Below are 26654 nucleotides of genomic sequence, written 5' to 3'. Positions count from 1 at the left end.
CATTAAACAGCCAGATTTTGAGATAGTGCTAACAGCTTCGAGCAGTCAACCTGAGCAGTTCTGATCACATCAACTCTCCTGCAGATGCAGCAGCTTCAGCTACATCACATCCAAATAGCACATGTTTTTATATGTTTTAAAATGGGAAAGGTTTAAATAAATTGGCTCCCAAACCTGGAGTAAGTCAAATTTCATAATAATTATATTGAATTTTATTAACTTGAACTTGTTTTATAAATTCACTAAAAATAGCACCAATAAGAGAAGACAAACAAAGTTTATTACTTACAAATTTACAGTGAATTATCTGCTAAGGCCTCAGTAAATCAAATTGTTACAATATTGTTAAATTGTATAGTATATAATATAAGTTTATTTTTACACCACCTTTGTAAGCCATTGTATAATACAGCAATACAGAAAAGAAGAGAAAAAGAAGAAATCCTAACAAAAACAAAAATACCAAACTCAAGAATAAAACATTAAGTTGACTTTACACAATCATCAGTCTATGCAGGTAGCTTTCACGTATGGATTTTGAAACTTAAAAAAACAATAACAAATAAAAGGGTGTGTAATACAGTATTCTTAACCACTAGAGTGGAGAGTAAGTTAGGATCTTAAGACATTTTAATTTGGATTCTGAGTTATTTCAGTGATAGGAAGCAGTTTGTGAAATTGAATGGTTGTTTCTTTTTATGAAACAGCAGTTACTGCAGTCATGAACTGAGAATCATCGCCACATCCAAGATGGCGCTAGTGTGCACGGCAAGCCGTCTCTTTCGCTTTTGTTTGCCGTTTGCTGTCCTTCTCTCTCTGTGCTGCCCTGATGTCTTCATGTTACTTGCCTATGATTGTCAAACTCTTTTGAATCTCCGGCCTTTGGATCACCAGACGCTAGATTTGAAATGGAAATCTGAGAATCCTCCTCCGCTCCCGATGGACTTTCCTGATTATCTACGCCATTTACCATCTACTCTCCCACAAAAGAAACATTCACGAAGACAGGGTAAATGCCCCGGTATCCGCATTCACATGAAGGCCTATTTAAACTCACATGTTGTGATAAATCATCGCTTATCTATTGACGTCCTATTATCTCTCTCTGCTCTCCGCGACCACACTAACTTCAGACTGTTCTGTCATCGCTGGATTTGCCCTGTTGGACTTCATGCTTACCTGGACCACACCCAGCTGATCTTCCACCTGCTGGGTGTGGTCCTCTAGAGGAGGTGTGAATCACGCCAACATTCGCCTGCTCCGGTGTTCTCCAACAAACAGCACTGTGACTCCAAATTACCTTGTTAAACACAAGGTCACTGGCTAATAAGACTTTCATTTTAAACGATTTTATTCTATCATAGTGGCTGGATTTCTTATTCTTGATGGAAACTTGGCTGCGCCCCAGTGAGCTTTTTTCCTTCTCGGAACTGCTTCCACCTGACTGCAGTTTTATTAGCTCACCCTGGACCACTAACAGAGGTAGAGGGCTAGCTTCAGTTTTTAAAAACAAATTTCAATGTTGGCAGCTGCCTCCTGTTCTTTACCCCAGTTTTGAGGTGCAGTTATTGAAACTGAATTGTATTCCTGAATTTACTGATCTACTGGGGAGTCTTGTCTTACGTTATGACCGTATCCTAATTGTTTGTGATTTTAATATTCATTTTTGCTGTGATGACAGTTCACTCAGTAAGGATTTCCTTGCCATTATTAATACTTTTAATCTCACTCAGTGAACCAACTCAGACAAAAGGTCATATACTTGACTTGGTATTGTCTTATGGGCTGGACATTTGCGTCATGGACATTAGGGACTCTGGGATTTCAGATCACTTCCCAGTTTTGTTTAATACAGTGGTGAGCAATGTGGAATTGAACAGTGATGGTTTTTTGTGGCAGATGCGCACGATTAACTCCAAGTCAATTGTTCACTTCACTGCTGCTTTCTTTGATTCTCCCCTCTCTGATGCTAACTGTAATGTGAATTTATCAGCGGATGAGCTTGCCAACCATTTTAATTCTATATCTGCTGATATTCTTCATTCTGTGGCACCTCTGAGGACTAAATGTGTCAAATTCTCAAGCCAACCCTGGCTAAATGATATTACCCGTGCCCTCATGCGTGAATGTTGTCGTGCTGAGAGAAAATGGAAAAGATAAACTTCATGTCTCTCTGGATATCTTTTTTTTTTTTATCTTAGTATCAAAAGTCTGTCAAAGCTGCTAAATCTGCCTTTTTGTCTAGCATTATTATGACTAATAGCCATAACCCCCGAGCCCTTTTTAATATCTTCAACTCTGTGACAAACCCTTGCACTATCGCTTATAGGGATGCCTCCCCTGCACTTTGTGATAATTTCTTAAATTATTTCACTGAAAAAATCTCAGCTCTAAGGACTTCTCATTCATCTCATTCATCGTTACTTTCCGACCTTGTTACAGTTTCTGAATGCTTGACTGTCTTTCAACAGTTCAAGCCAGTGTCTTATTATGCTTTAAAGGATACAATTGATCATCTTAAAATCTCCGATTCTCCACACAATATTCTTCCCTCTATTTTTTTTTTCATTTTTATCTGGCTTGCTGTGTTGTCACCTATATTGTTTCTTGCCATGTTCCTTGTTCACTGTTTTGCTCTAATTGTCTTATGCTATTGGTCTGTCTGACCGTAAAGCACTTTGGTCAACTCCGTTGTTTTAATATGAGCTATAGAAATAAATTTAGATTTTTGATGTATGCCTGTGGTGTACCCCAATGGGTCAGTTTTGGGCCCCAAATTCTTTAACTAATGCATCAATGACATTTTTAAAGTATTAAAATTTGCACTCTTTGCTTGTTATACGAATATTTCCTGCTCTGGTCATGATCTGCAGCATTTATTGGATAAAATGAGTAATGAAATAAGCAAAGTAAAACTCTAGCTTGATAAAACAAATTATCATTAAAGTTGAATAAAACTAAAAGGAACACTGGACCAGCTCGTTATCCTCTCAAGGATATTTGAGGGCGCATGGGAGTTTGCCCAACCAGTCTACATGTGTTTTGCTGACTTGGAGAAGGCATTCGACCGTGTCCCTCAGGTGTCCTGTGGGAGTATGGGGTGTCTGGCCCATTGTTACGGGCTATTCAATCCCTATACAACTGTTGCAAGAGCTTGGTTTGCATAGCCTGCAATAAGTCGGGATTTGTTCCCGGTGGGTGATGGGCTCCGCCAGGGCTGCCCTTTGTCACCAATTCTGTTAGAAACTTTTATGGACAGGATTTCTAGGCACATCCAATTGGCGGATGGCTTTTCACTTAGGTAGCCTCAGAATCTCACGACCACATCATCCTAATTTTTGCGGATGATGTGGTTCTGTTGGCTTCATCGGGTGATGGACGACAGCTCACACTGGAACAGTTCGCAGCCGAGTGTGAAGCAGCGGGATAAGATAAGATAAGATAGAACTTTATTAATCCCTCGGGTGGGTTCCTCTGGGAAATTCGATTTCCAAAAAGCACAGCACCGACAGAAGTTACATTTACAGAATAATATATATATATATATGTATATGTATATATGTATATGTATGTATGTATATGTGTATATGTGTGTATATGTGTATATATATGTGTATATGTATATATATATATATAAAAATACAAGTGAATTGCACATTTCAAGTATTGAGTCTATTGCACCATTGACTATTTACAAAAAGTATTGCACAAGGTATTGTACAGTGAGGTGAAGAGGCACTACAGCTTAGTTGTTCCCCCCTCCTTTGTCCTCCTGTTTCCCCTCCCTCTCCCCTCCAGAGAGGAGTTAAACAGTCTGATGGCGTGTGGGACAAAGGAGTTTTTAAGTCTGTTAGTTCTTGTCTTGGGGAGAAGCAACCTGTCACTGAACAGACTCTTCTGGTTGTTAATGGCCGTGTGCAGAGGATGCCCAGCATTGTCCATAATGTCCAGCAGTTTCTTTAGTGTCCTTTTCTCTGCCACTGTCACCAGAGTGTCCAGCTGCATCCCGACTACAGAGCCAGCCTTCCTGATCAGTTTCTCCAGCCTGCATGAGTCCTTCTTTGCTGTGCTGCTCCCCCAGCACACCACAGCATAGAAAAGTACTCCAGCAACCACTGACTGGTAAAACATCCTCAGGAGCTTCCTGCAGATGTTGAAAGACCTCAGCCTCCTGAGGAAGTACAGTCGGCTTTGGGCTTTTTTATACAGATGCTCTGTGTTGCATGACCAGTCCAGTTTATTGTCCACCCACAGCCCGAGGTACTTGTACATGTTGACCACGTCCTCCCCCTCTATCTGAACCGGCAGTGGACCTTCTCTGGACCTCCCGAAGTCCACAACCAGTTCCTTAGTCTTTGAGGTGTTGAGTTGCAGGTGGTTTGTGTGACTCCATGCGACAAAGTTCCTCACCAGACTTCTGTACTCCTCTTCCTGATCATCCCAGATTGAGGATCAGCACTTCCAAATCTGAGGCCATGGTTCTCAGCTGGAAAAGGATAGAGTGCCCACTCTGGGTTGGGGACGAGTGCCTGCCCCAAGTGGAGGAGTTTAAGTATCTTGGGGTCTTGTTTGCGAGTGATGGGAGAAGGGAGCTGGAGATCGACAGATGTATTGGGGCTGCGGCTGCAGTGATGCGGACGCTGCACCGGTCCGTCGTGGTGAAGAGGGAGCTGAGTGTAAAAGCGAAGCTGTCAATTTACTGGTCAATCTATGTCCCTACCCTCACCTATGGCCACGAGCTGTGGGTAGTGACCGAAAGAACAAGAATGCAGATACAAGCGGCGGAAATGAGCTTTCTCCGAAGGGTGGCTGGCCTCTCCCTTAGAGATGGGGTGAGAAGTTCAGCCACCCGGGTGGGGCTCAGAGTAGAGCTGCTACTCCTCCACATCGAAAGGAGCCAGCTGAGGTGGTTCGGGCATCTGACAAGGATGCTTCCTGGGCACCTGCAGTAGTGGTTTGTGATACGGGCGACACGGGCGGTTGCCCGCGGTGGCATCATGGTGGGGGGCGGCATCACGGGCATCGGGAAAAAGAAAAATTACTCGTAGTCATGCTTCCCCGACATCATGCCAGCGCATATCGGGAATGTCGTAGGCACAGATTGGTTTTCTATCGCCCATTTGCTGGGAGTAAGGGCGCCCTCCATTTGCGAGGTGCGCCTGTTGCTTGCTGCACAGGGAGGCGGGGGATTCGCTGGCTGGCTGGAGCAGCACCTAATAACCAGACATTATTATACAGACTTATAATTTGCACCGATGTTTTTTCAAAATTCTATACACAAAAAGTGAGTGCGAGGAAAAAGAGAAAAGAGAGCCCTCAGTGCGCCTGCTCGCTGCTGAAGTCAAAGTAAACTTTATTGTCATCTCCGCTACATACAGTCCAGTATATAGAGAGACGAGACGACGAGGCTCCAGTTACAGCAGTGCAAGTAAACAAACAGTGTGTATATATAAGAAGAGTAAGAAAATAAATATACACTTTAGGACTAGGGGTAAAGGGATCAATAACAATTTAAAATATATAATTTACAGGTTGATGATTTAAAGTCTCACACACAACACATCGAAACGTTGAGGGGGGCCGGCTGCTTCCAAATAGAGCACATTTCATTCATAATGCTGTAAATCCAAGCCCATTATGTATTCATGATTTGAACCCTGGGTTGTGCGAAATCCCAAAAATAAACCCTAGACAAAGCAAATCTGTGAACTAAGGTGTAGGTCTATTAGGTTATGTTGTGGTAATCCTCGGGTTGGGGGATGGGTGTTCATACTGTGCAAAATTAAAACCAAGGTGGAATAGAAAAGTTCAAAGCCATCAGGTGCTCAGTTTAGAAAAAAAGAAAAGAGGAGGAGAAACGAAAGATACAGGCAAGCAGATGTGTGATTGGATAATGGCAGGTTATGTATCCTGAAACAATCAGAATACTTTATTAATCCCTAAGGAAATTATGTGGGTTACAGTTGCTCCAAGAACTGGTAAAAATAGTAACAGTAACAGACTAAACTCCAAACAATACATTATGTTACAGATTTTAATATTAATTAGTCATTGTCAGTTGTTGATTTGTCCTGTTCTCAATGTACGACGAATTATGATGGCTGTTTGGTAGTCGTTTGCATACTATGCATACTCTCTCTCTTCGCGTGTGTGTGTTTCTGTGGTGAAATTCAGTATGGTTCCGACAACAGTTTTATGTTAATGTACAATCGTTAATTTTTATGTATGTGTGTGTGTGGGAGTGGGGCGCCAGGGGGAGTGTTCGCCCAGGGCGCCAAACAGGCTAGGACCGCCACTGCTGTCAAAGGTACTTGTCTTTGAGTGAAGATTTAAGGTGACAGGAAATATAAATAACTGCAACTTGAATCTCTGACCCAGAGTTCAAGCTCACTAATCTATCTGACAATACATATAATATTGTCCATATTATATTTACATCACCACAGTGAGATGATTTTAGTCTCATGAACAACATCAGCTAATTGTTACTTACTAACTAATCTTGAATGACTGTTCAGCACAGAAAGGAAGCCCAACAATCATGTTTACAGTCCTGTGGTCTCAGCCTCAGATACTCAACTAATCAAAGTGATGTCATGACAAAAATGAATGACCAACAAAACATTTTTTCTCCTTCATTTCTGTCACACAAAGCTGTGTGAAACATTTCTCGCGGTTAGTATCATGGTTGCTAGGCAACCTGAACAGCGCAACGAAGGCAAGACCGTCCCATTTCACAAGCCTCTCACTTCCGCACTGCTCGTGCGCACCATACGTAGTGCGCGTACTTCAAGCGTGCGGTCTCCTAATTGGGATACAGGCTGTGTCCCAATTCAGGGTCTGCACGCTTGAAGTACGCATTTCAAGTGCGGTTACGTCACCGCCACGCGACGACGGCTGTCCCAATTCGAAGTGTACTTCAAATGCATACTCCAAATTCGCCATAGATTTCCCTAAATATAAGGCGTGGTCCAGTGCACACTTCGTGGTCCCATATATCCCACAATTCATAGCGCGGCAGTGGGTGTGGATAATTTTGCCGCAAAATACGGCAGGAGGGAGCGGCCGAAGGTTCTCTTTTTTTTTTTTTTTCTTTTTTTTTTTCCCCAAACTTTATTGAACTTATAAAGCTGGAATGCAAAATCAAAACCAATGGAAGATGGACAAGAAAAGTTCAAAGCCATCAGGTGCTCAGTTTAGAAAAAAGAGAAAAGAAGAGGAGGAGAAACGAGCAGATGATACAGGTAAGCAGATGTGTCACTGGATAATGGCAGGTCATCCTGAAACAATCAGAATCAGAATACTTTATTAATCCCTAAGGAAATAATGTGGATTACAGTTGCTCCAAGAAGAAATGGTAAAAATAGTAACAATAACAGACTAAACTCTCTCATATAAACCAATAATAATCAGCATATAAGCATTTAAGATTATATATTTATTACCTAACAGGACCTCATTGTGTCTCCATGTGTATCTGCCTTGAGTAAGGCTAGTCCTACAACCAACAAAGATGTGGTTGAGTATTGCTGGGACTGTACACGGGGAGCAAGATGGGTCCTTTCCAAACCAGAGCCGTGTCATGGTGGAGTATGCCAGTGTATTTTCGGTATGGACCCAAAAGCAGACAGGGACGGAGACGAAACGGAGTCGCAGATGAAAAACAAGCCTTTATTGTGGCTGATAACATTAATACACAACTCAAATTAAGGCAAACGGGTGAGAGATAACTGAAAACCTAAACTGGGAAAACTAAAATAACTGAGATCATCAGAGATGAGACCAAGGAACTATGAAACAACTATGATAACTCTGATAAGACTATAATAACTATCACTATGAATACATGAAAAAAAGCACACAGACTAAATATGCACAGGAGGTGATCAGGGGAAGTGGAGACACACAAGGAAACATCTGACCCAAATAAACACCACATGGGAAAGTAACACTAAGCACGATGAACATAGAAACAAGACTTAAAAAACAAACAAAAAAACAAACAAAAAGAAAACAGAATGAGATGCCGACAGGACACAAGCTTGACAACATGACACACACAGAAGCAAAACATGACAGGTTAAGACATGAACCAGAGAGACCTGGTGAAGACGCAAAGGGATTTAATAAGCAAAGAACTAAAACTGAGCAATCTAGGAGCTAATATCTAAATTAACATGACATAAACAATGGATGTCAAAATAAAAGGAAACACAAATCCTAAATAGCATTAGCAATACAAGACGTCAACAATGCAAAATGAACACAAAATTCTGGGTCACAGGCTGCAGATTTACGGGGGAAGGTAGTACATCATATGTGGCTCGGATGAAGAAACTAGCCTATTCTACTCCATTCCCCAGATTTCACTCCATGTGAGAGATAATTTATTGAGTACGAAGCTACCCTCTATTACTGTTTTGCATACTGTGAGAATGGGAGGGAGAGCCTTCAGTTTTCAGGCCCCTCTTCTGTGGAACCAGCTTCCAGTTTGGATTCAGGAGACAGACACTATCTCTACTTTTAAGATTAGGCTTAAAACTTTCCTTTTTGCTAAAGCATATAGTTAGGGCTGGACCAGGTGACCCTGAATCCTGCCTTAGTTATGCTGCAATAGACATAGGCTGCCGGGGGATTCCCATGATGCATTGAGTTTTTCCTTTCCAGTCACCTTTCTCGCTCACTATATATTAACAGACCTCTCTGCATTGAATCATATCTGTTATTAACCTCTGTCTCTCTTCCACAGCATGTCTTTTATCCTGTCTTCCTTCTCTCACCCCAACCAATCACAGCAGATGGCCGCCCCCCTCCCTGAGCCTGGTTCTGCCGGAGGTTTCTTCCTGTTAAAAGGGAGATTTTCCTTCCCACTGTTGCCAAAGTGCTTGCTCATAGGGGATCATATGATTGTTGGGTTTTTCTCTGTATCTATGAAGCGCCTTGAGGCGACTTTTGTTGTGATTTGGCGCTATATAAATAAAATTGAATTGAATTGAATTGTGAGATTAATAATTTTATGTATTAAAATTGCTACTCCCCTTTGTGTAGAGTTCCATTTCCCACTTCCCACTCCTTTTCGATATGTAACTGAATGAGAACAGTTGAAGCAATATTGAAAGGTATTAGCTTTAGTTTGTATTATTATTATTATTATTACTACTATCATCATTATTTTATTAACATTTTTTCTTCTTTTCCTTACTAAATTAACTTTGTGTATTGTTTACATGATTGAAATAAATTAACTAACAAACAAACAAACACACAATAATGGATTACACAGCAGTGGGGAATAGATTTTATCACTGATTTCTCTAAAGGTGGTGAACAGCTAAGGATGCAATCCAGTCAGTCAGTTTATTTATAAGCACATTTAAAAAAACAAGCAATAACATCTTAAAATCAATTCTAGAACATAATGGAAATGGGCCAAGACTGGGGAAATATGGTCGTGTTTATGTGTGCCTTTCAAGAGTGAGGCTGCAACATTCTGAACAAGCTGAAGATGAGATAGCAGAGCCTGGTTGATATCAAAATAAATCCAATCCAATCCAATTTTATTTATAAAGCACTTTAAAATACCCAGCACAGGAACAAAGTGCTGTACAGAAAATAAGTTAAAACAATAGAATAACAAAAAACAGCAAAATAAATAAATAAAACACATAAAACATAAAATTAAAACAGCCCTATGTTAAAACAAGATAAAACAGCATCGAATCACCTAAAAACAACTAAAATAAAAAACCAACATCTCACGTGGTGTCAAAGGCCAGGGTAAAGAGGTGGGTTTTCAAGAGTGACTTAAAAACAGATAAAGAACTGGCCTGTCTAATCTCTAAAGGAAGCTCGTTCCACAGTTTGGGAGCTAAAACACCATTACAGTAATCAAATCTGGATGAAATAAATGCATAAATCACTTTCTCGTAGTCAGCAGACAACAAAATGTTCCTTCTTTTTGCAAGGGCCTTAAGCTGGAAGAAGCAGGCTTTTACAACAGAATTTGTTTCTCAACTGAAAAACTGCCATCAAAGAACACTTTGAGATTTTTTTGCAAAGGGAGTTCTGAACTTAGCCAGAGAAGAACGTGTATGTTTCATATATACTGTATGTATATATATATATGTATGTATATGTGTATATATATATATATATATATATATATGTATATATATGTATACATATGTGTATATATATATATATATATGTATATATATATATATATATATGTTTTTTATATATATATATATATATATATATATATAAAAACACCCAGCACGCCCCTGCGGGCGGTTTATCCTTCAAGCTCGGGTCCTCTACCAGAGGCCTGGGAGCTTGAGGGTCCTGCGCAGTATCTTAGCTGTTCCCAGGACTGCGCTCTTCTGGACAGAGATCTCCGATGTTATTCCCGGGATCTGCTGGAGCCACTCGCCTAGCTTGGGAGTAACCGCACCTAGTGCTCCGATTACCACGGGGACCACCATTACCCCTCCACATCCTCTCGAGCTCTTCTCTGAGCCCTTGGTATTTCTCCAGCTTCTCGTGTTCCTTCTTCCTGATATTGCTGTCATTCGGAACCGCTACATCGATCACTACGGCCGTCTTCTTCTGTTTGTCTACCACCACTATGTCCGGTTGGTTAGCCACCACCATTTTGTCCGTCTGTATCTGGAAGTCCCACAGGATCTTAGCTCGGTCATTCTCCACCACCCTTGGGGGCATCTCCCATTTTGACCTTGGGACTTCCAGGTTATACTCGGCACAGATGTTCCTGTACACTATGCCGGCCACTTGGTTATGGCGTTCCATGTATGCCTTGCCTGCTAGCATCTTGCACCCTGCTGTTATGTATATATATATATATATATATAAACTAACACCCAGCACGCCCCTGCGGGCGGTTTATCCTTCAAGCTCGGGTCCTCTACCAGAGGCCTGGGAGCTTGAGGGTCCTGCGCAGTATCTTAGCTGTTCCCAGGACTGCGCTCTTCTGGACAGAGATCTCCGATGTTGTTCCCGGGATCTGCTGGAGCCACTCGCCTAGCTTGGGAGTCACCGCACCTAGTGCTCCGATTACCACGGGGACCACCATTACCTTCACCCTCCACATCCTCTCGAGCTCTTCTCTGAGCCCTTGGTATTTCTCCAGCTTCTCGTGTTCCTTCTTCCTGATATTGCTGTCATTCGGAACCGCTACATCGATCACTACGGCCGTCTTCTTCTGTTTGTCTACCACCACTATGTCCGGTTGGTTAGCCACCACCATTTTGTCCGTCTGTATCTGGAAGTCCCACAGGATCTTAGCTCGGTCATTCTTCACCACCCTTGGGGGCATCTCCCATTTTGACCTCGGGACTTCCAGGTTATACTCGGCACAGATGTTCCTGTACACTATGCCGGCCACTTGGTTATGGCGTTCCATGTATGCCTTGCCTGCTAGCATCTTGCACCCTGCTGTTATGTGCTGGATTGTCTCTGGGGCATCTTTACACAGCCTGCACCTGGGGTCTTGCCTGGTGTGATAGACCCCAGCCTCTATGGATCTTGTGCTCAGAGCTTGTTCTTGTGCTGCCATGATTAGTGCCTCTGTGCTGTCTTTCAGTCCAGCTTTGTCCAGCCACTGGTAGGATTTCTGGATATCAGCCACCTCCTCTATCTGCCGGTGGTACATACCGTGCAGGGGCCTGTCCTTCCATGATGGTTCCTCGTCTCCCTCCTCTTTCTTGGGTTTCTGCTGCCTGAGGTATTCACTGAGCACTCGGTCAGTTGGGGCCATCTTCCCAATGTATTCTTGGATGTTCGTTGTCTCATCCTGGACTGTGGTGCTGACACTCACCAGTCCCCGGCCCCCTTCCTTCCGCTTAGCGTACAGCCTCAGGGTGCTGGACTTGGGGTGAAACCCTCCATGCATGGTAAGGAGCTTTCTTGTCTTTATGTCAGTGGCTTCTATCTCCTCCTTTGGCCAGCCTATTACCCCAGCAGGGTACCTGATCACGGGCAGGGCGTACGTGTTGATGGCCCGGATCTTGTTCTTACCATTCAGCTGACTCCTCAGGACTTGCCTGACCCTCTGCAGGTACTTGGTGGTTGCAGCCTTTCTAGCGGCCTCTTCATGGTTCCCATTCGCCTGTGGGATCCCCAAGTACTTGTAACTGTCCTCTATGTCTGCAATGTTGCCTTCTGGTAGTTCAATCCCCTCAGTTCTGACTACCTTCCCTCTCTTTGATACCATCCGACTACACTTCTCCAGTCCAAACGACATTCCAATGTCATTGCTGTATAGCCTGGTAGTGTGGATCAGTGAATCGATGTCTCGTTCACTCTTGGCATACAGCTTGATGTCATCCATGTACAGCAGGTGGCTGACAACTGCTCCGTTCCGTAGTCGGTATCCGTAGCCAGTCTTGTTAATGATCTCACTGAGGGGGTTCAGGCCTATGCAGAACAGCAGTGGGGACAGAGCATCTCCTTGGTAGATCCCGCACTTGATGGTGACTTGTGCTATGGGCTTGGAGTTGGCCTCTAGTGTTGTACGCCACATCCCCATTGAGTTCCTGATGAAGGCTCTTAGGGTCCCATTGATCTTGTACAATTCTAGGCATTCCAGTATCCTCTCACAGTTGAAGTGTACCTCTGGTGCAAATTACTGACCTCTGTCATCATTTTAAGTGGGGGAACTTGCACAATTGGTGGCTGACTAAATACTTTTTTGCCCCACTGTATATGTACCGTATTTCCCGGACTACAGAGCGCACCTGAATATTAGCCGCACAAGCTAAAATCAGGGGACAATCCTGTTTTGTACATACATTAGCCGCACCTGACTAAAAGCCGCAGGTGTTTCAATGTTGACTTATCATATATAAGAGAATATGCACAAAGGGAATTGTCAGGAAAGAGATGGCTGTTTGGAGACACACCCCTTTCATTAATATTTTGAAAAACAAGTTATGGGTACATATTTGCACATGTAGTACATAACAGTAACCTATAGCACACCAGAAAAATAGATCCGGCCTACCTTTTAGGCTCAGGTGCAGTGACACGGCTTTAACAAGAAGAAAAGTCAGTCATTCACCACCATCTTTCTCTTCTTCCTGCGCACTAAAACCACCAAAGTCCTCTTCTCCAGTGTCGGATACAAACAGGCTCAGGGTGGCTTCGTCATCCACTCTCCGCTTCTCTCCTTCGTTGTCACTTTCAAAACCAAACAAATCCTCGTTGTCAGTGTCAGAGTCGAACACCCTCTGAAGGGCCGTGGCGGTGTCCTCTCCATCATGCAGCAGTCCAGCCCTTCAAAATCCGTTAGTGATCGTGGATGTTTTCACACTTTTCCACGCTGTCAGAATCCACCGGTGGAGTTGAGCATAACTTACTTTTCGCAAGTTTATCATCCACACCTCCCGCTGAGCGCTACTTTGAAGTTTGTTTTTCGCGCTACTTCGTACGACACTACGTTGCCTGGCGGACGGACATGTGACCAACATACCACTCTTGAACCCCGATCCTTCCGCCAGGCAACGTAGTGCCGTACAACAGCGGAACAAACAAAACAAATCCTCTTACGATATGACAAAAATCACGGACAATCCATAGAAAAGCCGCACCTGACTAAAAGCCGCAGGGTTCAAAGCTTGTGCAAAAAGTAGCGCCTTATAGCCCGACAATTACGGTATATGTGTATATGTATGTGTATGTATATGTGTATATATGTATATGTGTATATGTGTATATATGTATATGTGTATATGTATGTGTATGTATATGTGTATATATGTATGTGTATATATGTATGGATATGTATATGTATATATGTATGGATATGGATATATGTTTATATGTGTGTATATATGTGTATATACATGTGTGTGTGTATGTATGTATATGTATGTATATGTATATGAAACACAGACACTAACCAGACTAACATGTTGCCTAGAAACCAAGTCAGCTAGGGACACTATGACAGTTTTATTATTATTATTGTTATTAATATTGTTATTATTGTTATTGTTAACTCTCCTGGAAAAAATGTGTCTTTAAATCCATGAGCAGACAGTAAATGATTATTTCTAGTTAAGGAAATAGTAAACCTGACTGTTTCTTAGCAGAGAACTACTCCACCTTTTCTCTGTGCTTTACCTAATTCTCCATGGTTCCTCCACAGAGTGGACCAGGAGAGCTCAGAGGTTCCCAGTGGTCAGTCTTCCCAGCAGGATCAAACACACCTGGACTCCATATTTATGGTCTGTACATGTACAACAACTACTTTTACATCTATCCTGTTCACAGTCATCTCCATGCTGCTCGTTGTAGACCAGTGGATTGTCAGTGTGTCCGAAATGGATCTGAAGTTTGGCTGTATGATTTCAGTCTGATTGGGTCATTCATAAAGTATTCTGTTCCAGCTGTTGGAGGACAACATCATCACTTTTGTGAAGAGCGAGCTGAAGAAGATCCAGAACGTTCTGAGTCCAGATTACCCAGAATTTTTGCAGCATCAGAAGGAGGATGATGTGGAGAGGAGCAGCAGCAGAGAGGCAGTTATGAAGATCACACTGGATTTCCTGAGGAGAATGAAGCAGGAGGACCTGGCTGACCTTATGCAAAGCAGTAAGAGGATTTCTATAAAGATTTAAGCTGCTGGATGAAGGAATATTTGCAATTGTCATATGAGATTAACAGACTTGTATTGAGTCATTTCTTGAGGGAACTGAAACGTCATAAAGATTTTGTTAACTGATTGTTGATGTTGTATTTTTTATTATTGTTATTCAGAACTTCTAGATGCAGTTTATCCACAGAAATTTAAATCTGCACTGAAGAAGAGGTTCCAGTGTGTATTTGAGGGGATCGCTAAAGCAGGAAACCCAACCCTTCTGAATCAGATCTACACAGAGCTCTACATCACAGAGGGAGGGACTGCAGGGGTCAATGATGAACATGAGGTCAGACAGATTGAAACAGCGTCCAGGAAACCAGACAGACCAGAAACAACAATCAGACAAGAAGACATCTTTAAAGCCTCACCTGGAAGAGATGAACCAATCAGAACAGTGCTGACAAAGGGAGTGGCTGGCATTGGGAAAACTGTCTTAACACAGAAATACACCCTGGACTGGGCTGAAGACAAAGCCAACCAGGACATCCAGTTCATATTTCCATTCACTTTCAGAGAGCTGAATGTGCTGAAAGAGGAAAAGTTCAGCTTGGTGGGACTTGTTCATCACTTCTTTACTGAAACCAAAGAAGCAGGAATCTGCAGCTTTGAAGACTTCCAGGTTGTGTTCATCTTTGATGGTCTGGATGAGTGTCGACTTCCTCTGGACTTCAACAACACTGAGATCCTAACTGACCCTAGAAGGTCCACCTCAGTGGATGTGCTGCTGATGAACCTCATCAGGGGAGAACTGCTTCCCTCTGCTCACCTCTGGATAACCACACGACCCGCAGCAGCCAATCAGATCCCTCCTAACTGTGTTGACATGGTGACAGAGATCAGAGGGTTCACTGACCCACAGAAGGAGGAGTACTTCAGGAAGAGATTCAGAGATAAGAACCAGGGGAAAAGGATCATCTCCCACATCAAGACATCACGAAGCCTCCACATCATGTGCCACATCCCAGTCTTCTGCTGGATCACTGCTACAGTTCTGGAGGATTTGCTGAAAACCAGAGAGAGAGGTCAGCTGCCCAAGACCCTGACTGAGATGTACATCCACTTCCTGGTGGTTCAGGCCAAAGTGAAAACGGTCAAATATGATGGAGGAGCTGAGACAGATCCACACTGGAGTCCAGAGAGCAGGAAGATGATTGAGTCTCTGGGAAAACTGGCTTTTGATCAGCTGCAGAAAGGAAACCTGATCTTCTATGAATCAGACCTGACAGAGTGTGGCATCGATATCAGAGCAGCCTCAGTGTACTCAGGAGTGTGCACACAGATCTTTAAAGAGGAGAGAGGACTGTACCAGGACAAGGTGTTCTGCTTCATCCATCTGAGTGTTCAGGAGTTTCTGGCTGCTCTTCATGTCCATCTGACCTTCATCAACTCTGGAGTCAATCTGCTGGAAGAACAACAAACAACCAACAATTCTGAAAGGAGAGAATTTGCTGCGAAACACTTCTACCAGAGTGCTGTGGACAAGGCCTTACAGAGTCCAAGCGGAAATCTGGACTTGGTCTTGCGCTTTCTCTGGGACTTTCACTGAAAACCGGTCAGGCTCTCCTACGAGGCCTGCTGACACAGGCAAGAAATGGCTCAGATTTAGGTCAGGAAACTATTGCGTATATCAAGAAGGTGATTAATGAGGAAGACCTCTCTGCAGAGAAAAGCATCAATCTGATCCACTGTCTGAATGAACTGAATGATCGTTCTCTGGTGGAGGGGATTCAACAGTCCCTGAGATCAGGAAGTCTCTCCACATACAAACTGTCTCCTGCTCAGTGGTCAGCTCTGGTCTTCATCTTATTGTCATCAGAAAAAGATCTGGATGTGTTTGACCTGAAGAAATACTCAGCCTCAGAGGAGGCTCTTCTCAGGCTGCTGCCAGTGGTCAAAGCCTCCAACAAAGCTCTGTAAGTAAATATCTACTTATCCTGTCATTTTTTAAATGTTGATTATACTTAACTAAAAGCAAGCAATAAAAAGCAACAATTAATCTTGTCTCCAAGCTCAAGCATTTTTTCCACTTATGTCTTATGCATATCTGTAGTCAGGCCGTAACTACAGTGCTGTGAAAAAGTACAATCAGAGTTCCAGAAAAATTGGGACATTGTTAATATATGAATAAACGGAAAACCAAAAGACAAAAATAACATAAAAAAAGTTTAAACTCATGAACAAAATTTGCTGAATTTCATCATTTGATTCAATTTTGATTCTTGCTACATGTATATTAAAAAAACAAAGAAGCTGTTCCTAGGACTGCGCTCTTCTGGACAGAGATCTCTGATGTTGTTCCCGGGATCTTTTGGAGCCACTCGCTTATCTTGAGAGCCACCACACCTAGTACTCCGATTACCACTGGGACCACTGTTACCTTCACTGTCCACATCTTCTCGAGCTCTTCTCTGAGTCCTTGGTAATTCTCAAGCTTCTCATGTTCCTTCTTCCTGATATTGCTGTCTTTTGGAACCACTACATCTATCACTACGGCTGCCTTCTTCTGTTCGTTTACCACCATTATGTCCGGTGGTTTAGCCACCACCATTTTGTCCGTCTGTATCTGGAAGTTCCACCGGATCTTAGCTTGGTCATTCTCCAGCACCTTGGGGACATCTCCCAATTTGCCCTCGGGACTTCCAGGCTATACTCTGCACAGATGTTTCTGTATACCCGGCCTCCTTCCTTCTGCTAGCATACAGCCTCAGGGTGCTGGACTTGGGGTGAAACCCTCCATACATGTTCAAGAGCTTCCTTGTCTCGATGTCAGTTGTTTTTATCTCCCCCTTTTACCAGCCTATTATCCCAGCAGGGTAGGTGAGGTAGGTGTTGATCTTGTTCTTACCATTTATCCGACATGGATAAGAACCTCTGCAGTGTCAAGTGATAAAACTTGATTGATTTTAGCAATGTTCCTCAGATGATAAAGGGTAGTCCTTGTTGTCTATTTAACATGGGAGTCGAAGGAGAGCCTCGTGTCAAACCACACATCCAAGTTTTTTACCTTGTCCCTACAATTGATGACATAGTCATCAATTTTCAAGGTGAAATTTTGGGACAAGTACTGAAATTATCAGTATTAAGAAGCAGGAAATTATCAGACAATAAGCTCCTAATTGCAGATAGCTGGCTTCTAATTTAGGCAAGTCAGCAGAGTTTCCAATGGTTAAAGGAACATATAGCTGCAGGTCATCAGCGTAACAATGAAAGGTTACATTAAAAGAACATAGAAGAAGTCCAAGAGGCAGCAGATACAGAGAAAACAGCAACGGGCCAAGTATAGAGCCCTGAGGGACCTCATGACTCACTGCACAGGTCTCAGAGAGATCATTTTTAAAACAGAAAGGATTTCAGCTACAATAAAACATTTCCTGTACCTCTGATAAAATGTTCTAGCTTATCCATTAAAGTACAGCGATCCACAGTGTCAAAGGCAGCACTTAGATCTAGCAGTAATTAAACTGAGGTGTGATCATTGCATTTACCAACGGATCATTTACCACTTTGATTAAAGCTGTTTGTGTGTAATGATTTGGTCTAAAACCAGACTGAAATGGTTTAAACAGATTGTTTGTTGACAGATGGTTGGTGAGCTGCTTAAAAACAACTTTTTTAAACGCCGTAGGCAAAGATAGTTGTGAGATGGGTCTATAGCTTGCAACCATGTCAACATCTAGTCCAGACTTTTTCAAGATTGGTATTACCAAAACTAAAAAATTAGGAAACATGAGAACCATTTGGAATGCATCTACACAGGTAGGTTTATTTTACTGTAATCGCTTTGGAAAACACAATCTAACATGATTAAGGTGGTGGTTAAGGTTGAGATAAGGTTATGGTCAGGGTTAGGGATAAGGTTACTGTTAGGGCTGGAATGCACGGCTGGAAAATGTGGTATCATAGAAACACGGAAGGTTAACTTTTGTATATTGCACTGCTGGAAATAGTTTATTTTGATGCATATGCTGCTTTTTTGCAAATTTGCAGTATAATATTTATTTTCGTTTTTCCTGCAGTGTATAAAAATTGGTGTATTTCAAAAATAAAACTATGAAGACACTCAAAATAAATTTCCTGTGGTAGAAAACTATTTTGTGCAACTTTTTTGTATTTACAGTTTTGAGGGATAAGCCTCTTAAATTTCTCTAACTACAAATATATGTTAAAAAAGCAAAAACGATTTTCAATTTTTTTGTAGTTTATTGCACTTTTTTGCAATTTATGTAATTACTATGCACTTAATGAATACATATTATTCAAATCTGGGCTATAATGGTTGTATTGATGTATAGCAACTTGAAATGCTCCCAAAAATGGCTCCACAGCATGTAAAAATATAATATAAGCTCTGGCGGACTTGGTTCTATGGTAGGTCTTAAAGGGTTAAGATCAATTCTAGCTTGAATAATGCGATAGCAATTCATTAAAATTCTGAATCGATTTTTAAATATAAATTTATTTTGCCCAAAATGCCATAATCTCAGGTTAAACCTCACAATTCAACAACTACCAAACAGCTAAAACAGTAAATGGGAGCAGGTACACAAATTCTGCACAAAGACCTAAACACAAAGAGCGGTCCTGCTGATGTATCCAGAGGTGGGTAGTAACAAGTTACATTTACTCCGTTACATTTACTTGAGTAAGTTTTTGAAAAAAATGTACTTTTAAAGTACCTTTTTTGCACGATACTCTTTACTTTTACTTGAGTACATTTGTGAAGAAGAAACGGTACTTTTACTCCGCTACATTTGCAAAATTCGACTCGTTACTTTTTAAAAAAAAATTATTAGTTTAACACATTAGATAACATGCCGCCAATGGACTTTCCGGTAACTTTTTTTTACCAATGAGATGTGGCCATGCAGTCACATGACCAGTTTGAAACTGTAGCGGGAAGAGCGGCCCAAGCGTTTCAAAGTAGCGACACACGGAAAGAAGAAACATGAAAACATGGCAGAGCCACTTGTCTAGACTAGAGCTGAAGAGGATGAACAGCCTTGGCCTCATGTACAAAGAATGTTTCGCTTAAAAGCAGTACAAAAGAACAGCTATGTCTTCAGCGTCGGTGTCTTCAGTGAGAGCCAAAACAAACCAACTTTTCAGCGTGAAACAACTCAACTCGTGTAACCTGAGGAAATGGTACGTTTTCTCTAAATCTCTTTTTAGCTGTGGTTAGCTGGATGTCAGTCTTATGTTACAGCAGCTGTGTCGAGCTCGAGCTGCGAGTCATATTTTCGGCACTACGTTGTAGTGAGATAAGTTTGTGGGTGTTTTGTGCAGCTTCAGCTGTCCTTTTAACTGCTCGCTGGTTAGCTAGTGTGAGCTATAAGCTAACAGCTAGCCTGGTTAATGACGCTAGAGTTCCACGCACATGTAAACGTCTCTACTGCTTTAACTGTTAAAACAGAAGGCAATACTGCGGGTGACAGGGTTTATTATGTGAAACAGCAGCTTGTTTAGTTTAAACAGTCTGCATTAAGCTGGGCAAACACTGTGCGATTTTTTTTTTTTCAGTCACGTTATTCAAGGTTCAAGGTTCAAGGTTCTTTATTTGTCACATGCATAGTTATACAAGTATAACACACAGTGAAATGTAGCCTGACACGCTCCTCGACATGTGCAAAAATGGGGGGGAGAGGAAGAACATTATATATAGTATATACATTGGGTGAATGTGCAGTAGTAGCAGCAAGCAGGTGAATTCTGTACATTAATATGAATAGACATCTGACTATTTTACAGGATAGATAATATAAACATATTTAAAATTAAAGGAATTGAAATGTACATTGTGCCTTGGTTTAGAGTGTCTGGAAGAGAGTCCTGTCTCAGTCAATTATAGATGATGTGAGCGGGCGGGTGTGTGTGTTTAGGGCACGGATGGCTTGGGGATAGAAGCTCCTCTTGAGTCTCTCTGTCCTTGCCCGGAAGATGCGGAACCTTCTACCAGATTGCAGAAGTTGGAACAGTTTGTTGCCAGGATGGGACGGGTCCTTCAGTATCTGCGCTGCTCTAGTCCGGCATCTCCTGGTGTAGGTGTCCTGAAGCGGGGGGAGAGCAATCCTGCAGCAGCGTTCTGCTGTACGGATCACTCTCTGGAGAGCTTTTTGGTCCTTCACACAGCTGTTCCCAAACCACGATGTCATGTTCTGTGTGAGGATGCTCTCCACAGCGCCTGTATAGAAAATCCTGAGGATCTTTGGAGAGACCCTGAACTTCCTCAGTTGTCGTAGGTGATACAGGCGCTGCCTAGCCTTTTTGGTCTGGACCTGAATGTGGGCAGCCCATGTCAGGTCTGAGGAGATGCGGACACCAAGATACTTGAAGGACTGCACCCTCTCCACTGGAGCTCCATTGATGATAATGGGCTTGTAGTCTCTGTGCTGACCCCTTCTGAAGTCCACCACCAGCTCCTTGGTCTTGCCGACGTTCAGCTGGAGGTGGTTGTCCTGGCACCATGATGCCAGATTCTTCACTTCATCCATGTAGGCCGCCTCATCGTTGTTGGAGATGGCACCCAACACCACTGTGTCGTCAGCAAACTTCACAATGGTGTTGGAGCCATGGGTGGCCACACAGTCTGAAGTGTAGAGGGAGTAGAGCAGTGGTGAGAGGACACATCCCTGAGGTGCTCCTGTGTTGATGGTGATGCTGTTAGAGACGCATCTACCCACCCTCACCACCTGAGTTCTGCCAGTGAGGAAGTCCAACACCCATGCACACAGACGGTTGTTAAGTCCCAGATCCCTGAGCTTTGTGAACAGTCTGCAGGGCACTATTGTGTTAAATGCTGAGCTGTAATCAACAAACAGCATTCGCACATAGTTACCCTGTTTCTTGTCTACGTGGCTGAGAGTGGTGTGTACGTGGGCGATGGCATCCTCTGTGGATCTGTTAGATCTGTATGCGAACTGCAGCGGATCTGTGGTGTCTGGGATGGAGGAGGAGATGATGTTCTTCAGCAGCCTCTCAAACACCTTTATTACTACCGAGGTCAGTGCAACTGGCCGGTAATCGTTCAGGGATGAGGGTTTGCTTATTCTTGGGCACAGGGATGATGGTGGATCTTTTGAAGCATGTGGGGACCACAGACTTCGCCAGGGACTCGTTGAAGATGTAAGTGAACACACCTGCTAACTGGTCAGCACAGCAGTGCAGCAGACGGCCGGTGATGCCGTCTGGCCCCGCCGCTTTCCTTGTGTTCACTCTCCTCAATGCTGCTCGGACGTCATGCTCCATGATGCTGGTCACCGGTATCTCGCTGATGACGTCACTGTCCTCGGTAGTCAGGCGGTAGATAGCATTAGCCACCTGGCTAACCTCGAAACGGGCGTAGAACTGATTCAGCTCGTTGGTGAATACAGAGTCGGCGTTGATCGGCGCAGTGTCCCTGGCTTTGTAGTCCGTAATGGTGCGTAGTCCGTGACACATACTCCGTGTGTCGCCCTGTAGGAAGCGGGACTCCACACGTCTCCAGTACCGGCGTTTGGCATCTCTCACCGCGCACTGCACGCCGTATGAGGCCGCTTTGTAGACGCTCATATCGCTAGTGGCGAGACCCGCGTTGTAGGAGGCGGTCCTGGCGTTTACTGCAGTGCGGATCGATCTGTCCATCCACGGTTTCTGGTTTGGGAATGTGGTGACTCTGGCAGTGGGGATAATCTCCTCCGCTAGCATACTGACGAAGCATAATGCTACTTCCGTAAACTCGTTGATGTCGACTGCACATGCTCTTAACATGTCCCAGTCGACGTCGTTGAGTGCGTCCTCATCATTCCGCTCCTGATCAAACTGTACAATTAAATTGCAGGGGTTAGAAGTTCATAGGTCAAGATGCAGGGTCTCACACTATACGGCCTGATGCTCTGATGCGACCTGAGTGCTCAAACTGTGCGTCCATAACATGAAGCTTATCATACAAAATCTGTCCCTCGCTCTCCCTCTCTCTGTCTTTTACCTACACAGATACACACACCATCAACTTTGCTAAATTACTAATGAAAAAAATTAACCAGGCAGCTGTGATTGAGCAGCAATGTCCATCCAGCTCTTTTCATGGTTGTTGTAGTCGTGATAATTTTGTGAGGCCACATTGAAAAGCCTCGGATATGGAAGCGTAGAGCTGCCACCCAGGCAAAGAAAAATAGAGCTATATAACGTTTATAACATGAAAAGTATATTGTTCTAACAATATACCTTTCACGTTTGAACAATATAATATCACGTTATTACAATATACATAATTATCACGTTTGTACGATATAAATATTATATTGTACGAACGTGATATGATATTGTTTAAACGTGAAAGGTATATTGCACGAACATGAAAGGTATATTGTTAGAACAATAAACTTTTCACGTTATAAACGTTATATAGCTCTATTTTTCTTTTGCCTGGGTGGCAGCTCTACGTCTATGTACTCTGATGAGCTTGCCTCATCCTACAAGTTGTGCCTCCATCTCTTGTGTCCAGATCACACGCTGCACTGCCGTGCTGCTCCACCTTTTCTCTTTCTGTGTTTGTGCGTGCGCAGTGTGAGAGGCTGCGTTGAGGGGCGACAGGATTTCAAACAGGTTTGATTATCTTGTAACCATACAATTGATGATTGGGAGCTGGTCGTGAGGTGTTTACTGCTTTTCGTTACCCCATGTAAACTACACGATGCACACACGATTAAGGCAAAACACGGCTGATCCCCAAAACGGTTGCGTGACTGAAAAATCGTCTCAAAATGGGCCAAAAATCGCACAGTGTATGGCCAGCTTTTAGAGGCTAGCTCCAAACAAACATCTGCAGCTTGGCAGTGTATACAGCACTATAATGACCAGACCTAATTCTTTTGAAAACCATACATCTTTCCACAGGTCTCCACTTCATCAGACATCACCTAGACTCAGAGCTGGATGAGGCCAGAACAAACAATAGAATAGAATAGAATAGAATAGAATAGAATAGAATAGCCTTTATTGTCATTGTACAGAGTACAACGAAATTGGAGTGCCACTCCCTTGGTGCAAGTTTCAATAATAAATATAAATGTAAAATATAAAAAGTACAAAAAAAAAAACAATCGTAAGTACTCAAACAATAGTATGTACAATATATACAGGATAGCAGCATTAATATAATGACAGTATGAATAGCAGCATAATATAATGACAGTGACGGTATGGAATAGGTTCAATTGTTTTTGTGCTTATTTACTACGGTGATAGCTCTGGGAAAGAAGCTATCCCTGAATCTGTTTGTCCTGGTTTTATGTGACCTGTACCGTCGGCCTGACGGTAATAGTTCAAACAGTTGGTTGCTGGGGTGAGAGTGGTCCTTGATGATATTGCCAGCTCTGCTGAGGTACCGAGAGTTTGCAGTGACCTCCAGGCTGGGCAGAGAGCAGCCAGTGATCTTCTGGGCTGTGTTGATGACCCTCTGCAGTACTTTCCTGTCTGCAGCTGAGCACCCTGCATACCATGTTGTTATGCCGTACGTTAGGATGCTCTCTATGGTGGCTCTGTAAAATGTCACCAGCAGCCTCTCCTCCAGGTTGTTCCTCCTGAGCACTCTCAGAAAGTGGAGACGCTGCTGGGCCTTTTTAACCACCGCTGTAGTATTTGCAGTCCAGGAGAGGTCATCAGATATCTGCACGCCCAGAAACCTCATGGAGTGTACCCTCTCCACACAGCTCCCGTGAATGTAAAGTGGGGCCGGGTCTGCTCTGCCCTTCCTGAAGTCCAAGATAAGTTCTTTAGTTTTCGTGGTGTTCAGTTGGAGGTTGTTAACTGAACACCACTCAGTCAGTCTGTTGACCTCATCTCTGTAGTCCGACTCATCCCCCCTTGAGATGAGTCCAACCACTGTGGTGTCATCCGCGAACTTTATGATGGTGTTTGAGAGATGGGTAGGGGAGCAGTCGGATGTGTAGAGCATAAACAGGAGGGGACTCAAAACACATCCTTGTGGAGACCCAGTGCTGAGTGTGATGGTGCTGGACCGGTGGGGGCCGAGTCTGACAGACTGTGGTCTATTTGTCAGGAAGTCCTTGATCCAGAGGCAGATGGGGGTGGAGAGTCCCAGGTGAGACAGTTTCTGGACCAGGATCTCTGGGATGATATGATTGAATGCTGAGCTGAAGTCCAGAAAGAGCATTCTCACATAGCTTCCTCGGTGCTCCAGGTGACTCAGCGCAGTGTGGAGCGCTATGGTGATAGCGTCCTCGGTGGAACGATTTGTCCTGTAGGCAAATTGGTGGGGGTCCAGAGTGGGAGGCAGACCGGCCCTGATGTGCTGACAGACCAGTCTCTCAAAGCACTTCATCACTACAGGCGTAAGTGCAACAGGCCTGTAGTCATTTGGGCTGGCCACAGCTGTCTTCTTGGCGATGGGGATGATGGTGGAGGTTTTGAGGCAGGGCGGGACGGTGTTTGATGAGAAGGAAAGGTTGAAGATTTTAGTGAAGACTCCGGTCAGTTCGTCAGCACATGCTCTGAGAACCTTTCCATGTATTCCATCAGGACCTGCCGCCTTCCTGGGATTCACTGACCTTAGAACACACCTCACTTGGTGCTCCCTAAGTGTTAGTGTGCCAGTGCTGGGGGCGGGTGGAAGTGGTGTGGCAGCTGAGGGCTTGGTTGACTCAAAGCGGGCGAAGAAACGGTTTAGATCCTCAGCCAGTGAGGCATCAGTCCTAGATGTTGCCTGGTTATTGCTTCTGTAGTTGGTAATGTGATTGATCCCCTGCCACATTTTTCTGGGGTCGTTGTCAGCAAAGTGATCTTCAATCCTCCTCCTATAGGCAGCCTTAGCTTTCCTGATGCCTCTACTCAGGTCTGCCCTGGCCGCCCTGTACGCAGCCCTGTCCCCTGACTTGAAGGCAGTGTTGCGGCTTTTTAGGAGGGATTGCACTTCGCTATTCATCCAGGGTTTTTGATTTGGAAACACCCTGACCCTTTTGTTGACGGTGACATTGTCAACACAGTTCCTGATGTACGAGAGTACAGTGTTCGTGTACTCCTGGAGGTTGTGGCTGGAGAATAAATTCCATACAGTTGTTGAGAAGCAGTCCTGCAGTTGAGAAAGGGCTCCTTCAGGCCAGGTTTTTATTGTCTTTGTCTGGGGCTTTGTTTTTCTCAGCAGGGGGGTGTAGGTGGGGGAGAGGGACATGCAGAGGTGGTCAGATCCAGCCAGGTGGGGGAGGGGTGTCGCTCTGAAAGCATGCCTGATGTTTGAATAGACATGGTCCAAAGTGTGTTCTCCTCTCGTAGCAAAGTCCACGAACTGGACAAATTTAGGAAGCACAGTCTTTAGGCACGCTTTGTTAAAGTCGCCGGCGACAATAAAAACCCCATCGGGGTGGGCAAGCTGTTGTTTGTTTATGGTGTTGAGCAAGAGGCTGAGAGCCGTGCTAACGTTAGCATCAGCAGCCTAACCGACGAAGATGATGGATCCATGGGGTCAGGAAAGCCAGAAGCAGGGGAGCTGGAGAGGTACCTTTCATGTCCATTCACTGGAGGTGTGGATCTATTGCATGGCGTTCCTCACATCAAGAAACTGTCGATCAAAATCAATACAGCTCTTCCTGCATCTGGAGCTTGTGAAGGACTTCTCAGTCATGCAGGATTCCTGTTCACTGCTAAAAAACAGTTACAGCTTCACAGAAAGAACCTTGAGAGCAAACTGCTGCTGAAGCTTAACCATCACCTCACTGAGTGAAGAAATGGTACATTTCTGCTAAATATGCAGAAATAAATGCACACCCATACAACTTATGGTAAACTGAGCTGCCTTGTATGAACATACACTGAACAAAAATATAAACGCAACACTTTTGTTTTTGCTGCCATTCCCCATGGGATGGACGTAGAGACCTAAAATTCATTCCAGATACACAATATAACCATCCCTCCCAAACAGTGGTCACAAATCAGTCCAAATGTGTGGTAGTGGGCACATCTGCTACATTGAGATAATCCATCCCACCTCACAGGTGTG

The 26654-nt window shown here is 43.6% G+C and overlaps 1 protein-coding gene across 1 annotated transcript; it reads left to right on the top strand.

Annotated features, from left to right (window-relative positions):
- Window positions 1-14395: 14395 nt before the first annotated feature.
- Window positions 14396-26375, top strand: LOC146546237 (protein NLRC3-like; the record flags this gene model as incomplete). The annotated part of the gene is made up of 3 exons (XM_085266598.1): window positions 14396-14613; window positions 14788-15684; window positions 25987-26375. Coding segments are annotated over 3 exons (1504 nt in total), but the record flags the coding sequence as incomplete, so codon positions are not given.
- Window positions 26376-26654: the final 279 nt, after the last annotated feature.

Source organism: Mchenga conophoros, unplaced genomic scaffold (genome assembly GCF_057382185.1).
Source record: "Mchenga conophoros isolate Kocher_MC1m ecotype Shallow Benthic unplaced genomic scaffold, M_conophoros_male_GT1.1 unmapped_scaffold_1, whole genome shotgun sequence".
Lineage (NCBI taxonomy): Eukaryota > Metazoa > Chordata > Actinopteri > Cichliformes > Cichlidae > Mchenga > Mchenga conophoros.
The sequence above is the reverse complement of the archived record's forward strand: the minus strand, read 5'-3'. Positions and strand labels throughout refer to the sequence as shown.